This window comes from Malaclemys terrapin, chromosome 12 (assembly GCF_027887155.1).
Source record: "Malaclemys terrapin pileata isolate rMalTer1 chromosome 12, rMalTer1.hap1, whole genome shotgun sequence".
Taxonomy (NCBI): Eukaryota; Metazoa; Chordata; order Testudines; family Emydidae; genus Malaclemys; species Malaclemys terrapin.
This window is the reverse complement of record NC_071516.1, coordinates 46,932,890-46,944,641: the sequence shown is the minus strand read 5'-3', so window position 1 is coordinate 46,944,641 and position 11,752 is coordinate 46,932,890. Positions and strand designations below refer to the sequence as shown.

General features: G+C 47.7%; 1 gene segment (V, D, J or C); it reads right to left on the bottom strand.

The window, feature by feature from the left end:
* Window positions 1–5,723: 5,723 nt before the first annotated feature.
* LOC128846487 (T cell receptor alpha variable 4-like) lies at window positions 5,724–7,422 on the bottom strand. The segment is given in 2 exon segments: window positions 5,724–6,766; window positions 7,035–7,422. Coding segments are annotated over 2 exon segments (375 nt in total).
* Between the last annotated feature and the right edge of the window lie 4,330 nt (window positions 7,423–11,752).

The window sequence follows — 11,752 nt, the reverse complement described above, 5'->3', positions numbered from 1 at the left end:
CTGCTATTGTGTGGCCAGGGAGGTTGAAGTGTTCTCCTACAGGTTTTTGTATATTTCCATTCCTGATATCTGACTTGTGTCCATTTATCCTCTTGCGTAGTGACTGTCCAGTTTGGCCAATGTACATAGCAGAGGGGCATTGCTGGCACATGATGGCATATATAACATTGGCGGACATGCAGGTGAATGAGCCGGTGATGTTGTAGCTGATCTGGTTAGGTCCTGTGATGGTGTTGCTGGTGTAGATATGTGGGCAGAGTTGGCATCGAGGTTTGTTGCATGGGTTGGTTCCTGAGTTAGAGTTGTTATGGTGCGGTGTGTGGTTGCTGGTGAGAATATGCTTAAGGTTGGCGGGTTGTCTGTGGACGAGGACTGGCCTGCCTCCCAAGGTCTGTGTAAGTGAGGGATCATTGTCCAGGATGGGTTGTAGATCACTGATGATGTGTTGGAGAGGTTTAAGCTGAGGACTGTAGGTGATGGCCAGTGGAGTTCTGTTGGTTTCTTTTTTGGGCCTGTCTTGGTAGCTAACAGACTAACATGGCTACCCCTCTGATACTTGACTCAGAATAGAGGCACAGTATATACAGAGAGACATAATATCAACTTGAGACACAAGTAAATGTACACATAACAGACACATATATAATGGAAACATGATAAATATAGAGAGATAAAATAGTTACATTGAGATAGAATAGAAACATAACAGAAATAATAACATTATGAATACATTCATATATAATAGAAAGACAATAGATACAGATGTAATATAAACATATTAGATACATTCAGATATAATAGTAACACGTATATAAAGTAAGGTAACATAATTAGTACATAGAAACATATTAGATACAGGGAAACACAATAAATGCATAATACATGCACTCCGATAAAATAAATACAATTGATGGAGAGAGACATGATACAAACACAATACTGCACATACATTCAGATATAATAGAAATTTAATAGGTTAGAGAAGACATAGGAATATACCATTTCAAATCCGTTCAAATAGAAATACAGTAGATACAGACATAATGTATACATAATAGATGCACTCAGATATAATGGAAATACAATACATGCATAATACAGACATACTATATAAGCACAGATATAATGTATTATATTTCCATGTATAATACAGACATATAAGCACAGATATAATAAGCACCCACAAGTTTTTAGGCACTGTCAATATCAAATTATGCGGACAGGCTTAGCAGCTGGAAGAATACAATGGGAACAGGCTGAGGGATGGAATCTCACTCACTTAGGACAGACAGGATCAGCACAGCTGTGACCCAAGATAAAGGCATCCCTGGGTCTTCCCAGAATATGGGCCCGAGAGAGGGTGTCACCAACAGCAACAACTAGTTACTCTTTGATCGTAGTTCTGCAGAGAAGAGAAGAGAAGAGAAGAGAAGAGAAGAGAAGAGAAGAGAAGAGAAGAGAAGAGAAGAGAAGAGAAGAAGCATAACTTTGCCTCTCAGACGGTGCTTTAGAAGACCCTATTGTGTCTCTTTGGTGCAGCGCCTCTCCTCCTGCACAGGAGTGAATGTCGCTACTCTCTAAAGTGCCTCAGAAACGGCAGCCAGAGATGGAAGCTGTTTGAAAGGCTACGGGGGCAGGGGCCGGACTGTGGTAGGAGAGAAGGGAACTCACCAGCCAGAAAAATACCCTGTTGTTTGTTTTAATGTCCGAGGCAACATCTCATCAGTGATTTGAACTCCACTGCCCTGCAGCCAACCTGCTCCTCCCCCTTGCAAGCCCCAGGAATTTAAAATCCCATTTCCTGCTTGCTGGCTCAGCGTGAAGAGATGACCTGGCGTCTTCCCAGGTGAGCATGGCTGGCTATTGCACAACACACGCTCCTGCTTGGACCACCGCGGAGCTGTTGGATCTCATCTGTATATGAGGAGAGGAGTCTGTTCAGTCACAGATGTGAGTGACACGTAGAAATCGGAACACATATGGGCAGATTTCTTGAGGCTTGTGTGAAAAGGGCTGTGATCAGACACACAGCCATGCAGAGTGAAGATAAAGGAGCTGAGGCAGGTGTATCATAAGGTGAGGGAGGCAAACCATCACTCTGATGGGGCATCTGAGAGCTGCCTCTTCTATAAGGAGCTGAATGCTATCCTCGGTGATGACCCCACCTCCATCGCTGATAGCCCCACGGAGGCAACAGAAAGTGGGGGTAACCCGGAGGCTGAAATTCTGGATGAATAAGTGGAGGTAGAAGAGGATGTGGAGCTCTGAGCGGGTCACCCCGTGCGTTCTCCTTCCTGTCATGCCCCCGGGAGCCCGGCTCCTGACAGGCAGATTGAGCCGTCTTGGAGCCTCAGAAGAAGGTTGCAGAGAATAGCGGAGGAAACAGAGAGGGGTTTACGCGGGTTTTGGCCTCACTTGTCACTCACAGCTCGAGTTCCAGCGGTAGCATCATTGCACGTTGTTCAGTGCTCACCACTCCGCACAGTCACTCTCTCTTTGGCTTGTAGCTGCGGGAAAAGGGTGGAGCCTCCCTCTTGCCGATTCCCACAGGGGTCAGACAGAGAGAAAAGGGGCTGGGATGCAGCTAGTCCATGGTGAGGACGGGACCAAACCCGAGCTCGGGGATTGTGCTGCCTTTTGTTTTCAGTGAGTAAGATTTTGGTTCTTTCTATCTCTCCATTTCTCTGCCTGGCTCCATCTACCCCAATACACACAGGACTTTCCATCTCCTCTATTTCTCCATCCAACCATCCTTTTTAATAAAGTGTTCCATCACCGTGGTATCTTAGCTGTTAAATGGCTTGGTCAAACAATGTAAAATTTCCTTGTTTTTAACATAAATTAATACTAACCCCACCCCCACATCACATTCAGAGTTTGGCAGCTCCTTAAATATTGAGAAAGTGGGATTCTCTGGCAACATTATAAGACACCCTCCCCCCTTCAAAATAGAACACGAAATTGCTTTGAAGGTCAAACTGGGAAAATAAATACAATCTGCCCATGATGTCTGCAGGCACTTTCATGTTTTCTTGATGAGGAGGGTCAATAGATAGATAGATAGACAGATAGATAGATTAGATAGATGACGGAGTGTATGGGGAAGGACAGAGAGACAGACAAATACTTTAAAGCACCATCCTCAATCACCTGTAAATGGCTCTGTTTACTTGCAAACCTTCCGGGGTATGTGTGGGCCAGCCCTGGAAGAATGGAGGCTGGGGTCTCACAGTACATGCAACCATGTCACATAATACTGGAATCCATCTTAAATTCTGGTACTTTTCCATTTAGAAGGAGGGGTGGGGACCCAGGAGACAACGGATCCCTGCCTTGTTCCAAAGCTATAAAAGTGTATGGAGCAGAACATGAGGGGTGCCAGTCGTGAGAAAGCCCCTGCTTTTCACCTAAAATGCCTGCTGGAACTAACAAAGACTGTACCAGGGGAAAGAATTGGGCCCAGACTAGGAAGGAGTCTAGTCTGTGAAAGAAGCTTATTGAAACATCTCTGAGGGTGAGATTTTACCTGTAAACAGTTTCTTAATGTATTAGGCTTAGACTTGCATGGTTTTGCTTTATTTTGCTTGGTGACTTACTTTGTTCTGTCTATTATTACTTGAAATCACTTAAATCCTACTTTTTATACTTAATAAAATCACTTTTGTTTAATAATTAACCCAGAGTAAGTGATTAATACCTGGGGGAGCAAACAGCTGTGCATATCTCTCTATCAGTGTTACAGAGGGAGGACAATTAATGAGTTTACCCTGTATAAGCTTTACACAGAGTAAAACTGATTTATTTGAGGTTTCAATCCCATTGGGAGCTGGGTGTCTGGGTGCTGAATATAGGTGACCTGCTGAGCAGTTTTTGGCTACAGTCTGCAGCTTTGGGGGTGTGGACCAGACCTGGGTCTGGGTTGCAGCAGGCTAGCGTGTCTGGCCCAACAAGACAGGGTTCTGGAGTCCCAAGGTGGCAGGGAAAACGGGCTCAGAGGTAAATTCAGCACATCAGGTGACAGTCCCAAGGGCATCTCTGTGACTGAACCCATGATTACTTCATCCACCTTGTCCACCTAATAACCTCCAACCAATACGACCGCAACGCTGTATGTATCTATCTGTCTATATCAAAATATTTCCCTTGAAGCTGTAATGGGAAGGGTTTGTTTATTTATTTGCATTGTTTTACCTTTTACTGTGCTTCATAGATCTCTCTGAAGGAGATATTCTTAGACTTTTTCCAAAGGATCTGATCTCACCAGTCGCTTAATTAAATAGGTGCACAGAGACCTTGGTACATTTTTTTTAATCTCTTGTCTTCCCTCACCACCCTTCTCCTCCCTCCCCCACATGGAACGACACCCAACATTCCTCTCCCCTCCCCTTCCCCCATGTACACACATAGCCCAGAAAAATGCGATATTTATTGTAGGGGGGCCACCCCTGGCTGTCACACTGTGTCACTCAGAGCTCCAGCCGCACCCTGCACTGGGCCAGGGTGCTGGATTTTCTGTCTCCAGACACATGCAAACTTGCTCTGGCTTGGAGCTAATATTGATTCCTGGGTATCCAGATGCTATATATTGAGGCCCTCCATTCAGGAACTGCCAGCATCAAAATATCTATTAATTGGTCTTGAATGAGGTGTGAGAGGAAGGGGGGGTTCAATTCGGTTCCCTCCAAACCTTCTGCGTAGCCCGGCTGCTGGATGTCGGCTCAGCCCGGGGCCACTAGGAGAGGAAACCAGAAACAGAATTAATTTACTGGGCATGAAACTTATTGGGGACTCTGTGGGTTCATTCCCTGTGGACAAAGCACCTCTGTTCTTCTTCTTGTGGCTGTTATGGGGTTTACAGGAGCTAGGGAGAGAGGATGACAGAACACAGAGGTGAAGGGTGGATGAGTCAGACTGAGTCAGAGAAAGTCGGGGTGTGTGTTGGGGCAGATGGAGGTAGACAGAGAAAGAGACACTAAGAAAGAGAGAGAGGTGGGGCAACGGGAATCTCACTCACTCAAAACAAAAAGCAGCACAATCCCTGAGCCCGGGGGTGATTCCCATCCTCATAGGGGAAGATGAAGATGATGATGATTAGCGACCACTCCTTACCAAGTATGATCATCTCCCATGGGAATTATGGGTCCTCAGGTGGCTAATAAGGCCAGTCCTTGAACCACAAGTTCGTTATTTTCCAAAAAACCCTGGAAGATGCCTGTGCGGGACTTCTTTTAACGTGGGGAGACTGGTGCACAACAGTGCACAGCGGAATAGCTGCGGTCCAGCCGCTTTTCTCGCGGTCTGACCCCTGTGGGAACCCTTCTCCCGCAGCTACAAGCCCAAACCTGCAGTGATGCTACTGCTGGAACTGGAGCTGTGAGCGACACCTGCGTTAAGCGCATAAACCTCCCTCAGTCTCTCCGCTATTCTCTGCAGACTGCAACTGCCCTGCCTCTGAGGCTCCAAGACGGCTCGCGGTGTTGTCGGGGGCGCGCTCCGGGGGTGACAGGAGAACTGGATTGAATGAAAAGCCAAGAGGTGAAATAGACCCTTGCGGGCGGCAGGTTTATAGGGAGCATTTTTGCTTGTACCGCAGCGCCCTCTGGCGGGACAATCCGCTAACTGTAGTGAGATGCCGCTCAGAAATCTTGTTACAGCGACTTTCCCAGGTGAGGTGCTCCCTGAGAAATTCCCTGAGCAACTGGAAAAAGCGGATGGTACCAGGCTGTTTAGTGAAATTTTATTAATTTAGACTCCATATGTGCTTACTTCCTGTCTGGGGAAAATTCGTTTGCAGAATAGTATTTGCTAAACTTCCCAGTCATTTTTTTCTAGTAATATTTGTGTCCATTTCACAAATGCAATTCGAGGATGGTCTTGTGTTATCTCTCTCCAGCATCTCTCTCTCTCTCTCTCTCTTCATCATCTCTCTGTCTCTGCCTCTCATCTCTCCCTCTCCTTCTCTCCTTATCTAATCTTTCCAGACAAGGTGGGTGAGGTAATATATTCTATTGGACCAACGTCTGTAGCTGTTTTTCTTACCAAAAGAAGTTGGTCCAATAAAATATATTCTCTCTCCCACCTCGTCTGTCTAATATTCCTGCCTCCAACGGGGCTACAACAGCGCTGACTCTATCCATTCATCTCTCTATCAAAATAGCCTCCTTGCAGATGTAATGGGAAAGGTTTGTTTCTTTTCATTTACTGTGCTTCATAGTTCTCCCTGAAGCAGATTTTCTTAGAACGTTTCCAAAGGATCAAATCTCATTTGTCTCCTAAGTAAATAGTTAGGCGCACCAAGACCTTGGAAAATTTGGCCCCAAATGTTTTATTCATCTCTTTTATCTCCCCTAATCGCCCCTCTGCCCTCCCCCTCATGGAAACACACTCCACATTCACCCCTCCCACCGCCTACGCACACACAGGCCTCAGTGAGATACTTATTGTACGGGACCAGCCCCTGGCGGTCCCACTGTGTCGCTCAGAGCACAATAATACACCGCTGCGTCCGCCAGCCGCACCCTGCGCAGGGCCAGGGCGCTGGACTTTCTGTCTCCAGAAACATGCAAAGCTCCCTCGGGGTCGGTGCTATGAGTAGTTTCCCGGAATCCAGAAACTATGTATTGGGGTCCTTGGTTCGGGAACTGCCGGTACCAAACTACATTCTCATTCGTCTTGATTGAGGGGTGAGAGCAGGCGAGGTTCAGTTCGGCTCCCTCCAAACCTTCTGCGGAGCCCGGCTGCTGGATCTTGGCTCTGCCCGGGGCCACTAGGAGAAAAAACCAGAAACAGAATTAATTTAGCGGGCCTGAAACGTCCTCGGGGCTCTGTGGGTTCATTCCCTGTCACCAGCGCCCACCCTATTCTTAATCTTGTGGCTGTCACGGGTATTTTGAAGAGCTAGGGAGAGAGGATGACGGAGCACAGAGGCGAAGGGTGGATGGTTAGGTCAGATTGAGAGAGAGAAAGTCGGGGTGTGTGTTGGGGCAGATGGAGCTAGAAAGAGAGAGAGGTGGGGAAACAGGAACCTCACTCACTCAGAAGAAAAATCAGCACAACCCCCGAGCCCGGGATCGTTCCCATCTTCACAGCAGAATAGCAGCGTCTCTCAATCCCTTTTCTGTCTGTCTGACCGCCGTGGGAATCAGCCAGAGGAGAGCTCCGCCTTTTCCCCGCAGCTACAAGCCAGAGAGAGACTTATCGTGCGGAGTGGCGAGCAGTGAATAACCTGCACTGATGCTACTGCCGGAACTCGAGCTGTGAGTGACCCCTGGGGTGAACAGCAGAAACCTCCCTCTGCGTCTCTCTCCTCTGCATCTGCCCTTCACCCGGTGCTCCAAGACGGGCCGCGGTGTCTGTCGGGGGCGCGCTCAGGCGGCGGCAGGAGAACTGGGTTGAATGAAAAGTCACGCGATGAAATAGACCTTCCAGGCAGCTTTAGAGGGGCCATTTTACTTCAACTGCAGCGCCCTCTGGCGACCACATGGGCGCACTGCCGCGAGATACAGAGACAAAAGTATTTGTACTGTCACTTTCTCAAGAGAGTTAAAGGCGGGCGTCACCAGGCGGTGAAGAGAAATCTTGTTAATTGAGATTCAATGGGGGGAAATTCCGTTTTGCAGAATCTGATCTGTTACACTTAAATTGCCAGTCATTTTTTCCCAACAATATCTGTGGTCACTTCACAAATACAATTAGAGGCTGGTGATATAAGGTTTATCTGTCATGCGTCTGTCTGTCTATGGACCCCTCATCACACGAACATCGAAATATCTGGGAATATTGTAGTTACTTTCCTGGTTTCACCTTTAAATCTGCTTCATCTTTTTTTCTGAATCTGGTTGCCTTATAATACAGCCAAAGAGTCCAACTTTCTCACCTTGAAGGAACAGCCAATCCCTGTATGGTGTGATAAGGAAGGAGAGATCAGTAGAACCTTATTTTTAAAAACTAGGCTATTTTAAATGATTTACTTACAGGATTTAGCTGCTAATATTCCACTGACATTATAAAAATGATAGATAGATAGATAGATAGATAGATAGATAGATAGATAGATAGATAGATAGATAGATAGGGGGTGGATGGGGATAGATAGATAGATAGATAGATAGATAGATAGATAGATAGATAGATAGATAGGGGGTGGATGGGGATAGATAGATAGATAGATAGATAGATAGATAGATAGATAGATAGATAGATAGATAGGGGTGTGGATGGGGATAGATAGATAGATAGATAGATAGATAGATAGATAGATAGATAGATAGATAGATAGATAGATAGCAATGTGTGGGGAACGATGGATAGGTATGTATGGGGATGGATGGATGGATGGATAGATAACGGGATAGAATAAACCAATGGAAGTTCCAGGTGAGAGGGAAGCTCACAGCGTGACACAAAACACATTGACCTCAACATGAGTCTATCCTTTGACTTAAGGTGTCTCGGACTCAGGCGCCTAAATTCAGATTTTCCAAGGAACCTGGGGGAGTTTGGTGCCCAAATGCCACTGAACTGGCTTCAACATCTCTCTAGACTTCTTTAGAACCCATCCCGCTCAAATGTTCTCTTCCTCCTTTCTGGCTTCTTAGTTCGCCCTTCCCCTCTCTCTTCCAGCGCTCCCTTGTCTTCCGCCCCACGGACACACACTAGCAGCCAGCACCACAGAGTAGGGCCTTGTCTACATTTGCAAGTTGGAACGCATTAAATCAGTCTCGGGTGCTATAACTCCTGAAGTGTCCACACTGGCAAGGCACTTAGAGTGGCCTGATTCCTGGAGCCCTCCTGGTAATCCACCTCCACGAGAGGCAGAGAGCTTGCTGCACCCAGGCCAAAGTGCCGCAGGGCCAGTGTGGACGCCCTGGTCTGTTAATGTCTGATCGGCCTCCGTGATATGTCCCACAAGGCCTGTTCTAGCCACTCTGGTCATCACTTTGAACTCTACTGTCCTGCCCTTAGGTGACCAATCATCAGACCCGCCCTTTAAATTCTCTGGGAATTTTCAAAGTCCCCTTCCTGTTTGCTCAGCCAGGTGTGGAGTGCTCTCAGCACATCTTTCCAGGTGACCATGCCTCCATGCGCCAGGCGATCCCCAGTATGGAGCAATGCCAAGGTGCTGGACCTCATCAGTGCTTGGGGAGAGGAGGCTGTCCAGTCCCAGCTGCGCTCCAGCCAGGGCCGGCTCCAGGCACCAGCTTAACAATCAGGTACTTGGGGCAGCCAAGGGAAAGGGGCGGCATGTGCGGCAATTTGGGGGCGACAGGTCCCTCACTCCATCTAGGAGCAAAGGACCTGCCGCTACGAATCGCGGCTTTTTTTTTTTTTTTTGCTTGGGGAGGCAGAAATGCTGGAGCCGGCCCTGGCTTCAGCTGTAGGAATTATGATGCCTATGGACAGATATCAGGGGACATGACCGAAAGGAGCCATGACCGAGACTCAGTGCAGTGCAGGGCAAAAGTGAAGGAGCTGCGGAACCTACCACAAGGCACGGGAGACAAACTTCCATTCCAGTGCTGCCCCCATGACCTGCCGATTCTACAAAGATCTGGATGCGATACTTTGGGGTGACCCCACCTCCATTGCAAAGACCACCATGGGCACTTCAGAGGCTGTGCCATCCCAGAGTGCACCGAGCCAGGAGGAGAAAAGTGGGAGCCAGGGTAGTGAGGAGGAGGGGGGCCCAGAGCCAGAGGACAACTCACCATCCCTAGATGCATGCAGCCAGGAGCTGTTTTCAAGCCCAGAGGAAGATAACCAGTCACAGCAGATGGAGCTTGGGGAAGAGCAAACAGCAGAGGAGGTGCCCAGTAAGCAGTTTTGATTTTGAGAAGGGAGTAGTTGGGTTGTTGGGGCGAGGAGGATTGCAGAAAGAAGGCTTGGCTGTATGCATGCCCTGATGCCAAATGGGGTGCTGATGTGCTCTTCCACATCACAGTAATCAGCCTCAGTGATCTCATTGAAGGTCTCATGCAGAAGCTGGACAATCTCCTTACGCAGGTTCCTTGGCAGAGCTACTGTTCTCCTTGTCCCAGTCAGGCTAACATGTCCGTGCCACTGTGCCACTGTGAAGGGCGGGGGGACCATTGCTGCACCCAGGCAAGTGGCATATGGGCCAGGGCAGAAGCCACATTGTAGTTAAAGACCCTCTCTTGCTTCTCAGATCACCCTCAGCAGCGAGATATCTTCCAGGACAAACTCAGCCTGTGGAAAATGTGGGGAGAGTGCTCAGTATAGGGGCCCCCTGCAGCTCTTGACTCTCCCCAAGGCACAGAACCCCAGGGGACAGTACAGCCATGAAACAATCAGTCCCCCTTGACCCTGTGGTTACTCACCATTTCGGGGCTCTTGTGGGTTATGTGCACTCACCTTGGGACAGGCAGTTTGTGCTATTGTGTGAACTTTGCTTGTCTTTAAGATCGACCGAATCACTGCTCTGTCCAATGTTAACAATTCTGCCTCTGTTAAATGTTGCATTTTGGCTTTACAGACGCAACCTTGAGATCCCAGCCGTTGTTGTTCTCAACGGCCGAACAGCTGTGCAGACTCAGGAAGCATCTGCGAAGAAGCAAGAAGTACCTTCTGCATGAAGTTATGCAGCAGTCCCTTGCTGAAAATTAAAAAGTGTGGGAGTGGTGGGAGAGTGAAAGGAGGGTCTGCAAGGAGAAGGTGGATCGCTGGAAAGAAACCGCGGAGAAGCTCCTAAGCATTACGGAGCGCCAAGTGGACTCGATGCAGGCGCTCGTAACACTGCATATGGAGCAGATCCACGCCCACCCCCCCATGCAGCTCTCGTCCCAAAACTCTTTCGCTTGCACCCCTTGTAGATCAATCTCTGATAATTTTCATATGACTTTACATTGTGCCTCTTCATATAACCTTGTGGTGGGTCTACCCACGTGTGACCTCTGTTTTCATGGAACTTTGTATCAAAGCCTCATTTAGAAACTTTGCATTGCCCTTGGTATAATATTATAGCCCCTAAGGATAAAATAAGATAAAAGAAAAATTTCTTTTTGCTAGCAGTAGAACAAGAGCTCTCCCCCCCCACTCTTAATCAATTGCCCTGTTGAATGAATGAGGTGTGGATGAGCAAGGCATGGAAGGCAGCACCTCCAGACGTCTCAACTGTTGGAGAGGGGCTGGAAGCCAGACCCAAGGACAATAAAACGTGTCAAGTGGGCTCATTAAAGACAAGCAGACATACTGACGGCCTCGGGGGTTAGAAGCAAGCACCTTCTTTTGGAAACACCCTCTTTGCAGCATTGGGACAACACTCAAAAGAAAGCAGCACAAAGGACCAATGGACACAGACACAGAGTTTGAATCTGGTATAGATTTGCATAAGAGAAAAACTGCTATAAAAGTGAGGTGTCTTGCAGAGGACCCCGGGTCTCGTCTTGTCAACATGGGAGCATCGATCCGGATCGGCAGAAGCCCGGCTCCACCCCCTCCCCCATCTAACTCACCTGGCCAGTGAAGTTAAGGGGAGCAACTAATTGGTAACAACAAGACGGAATGGGTTTGTGTGTGTGTGTGAGTGTAAGTGTAATATATTATATGCATATAATACAGTGTTAATGAATACATGTATTACTAATAAATGTGGCGTTTTGTCTTATTCCCCCTGAAAAGATCCTGTGCAGTACTTTAAGTACAACACCCTATGTCACCACGAACACAGTTTGCCCAACATCCTGTTTCTTGTCACCAACACCTGAACCTTCACCATCCAGCCCTGCAAACTCCA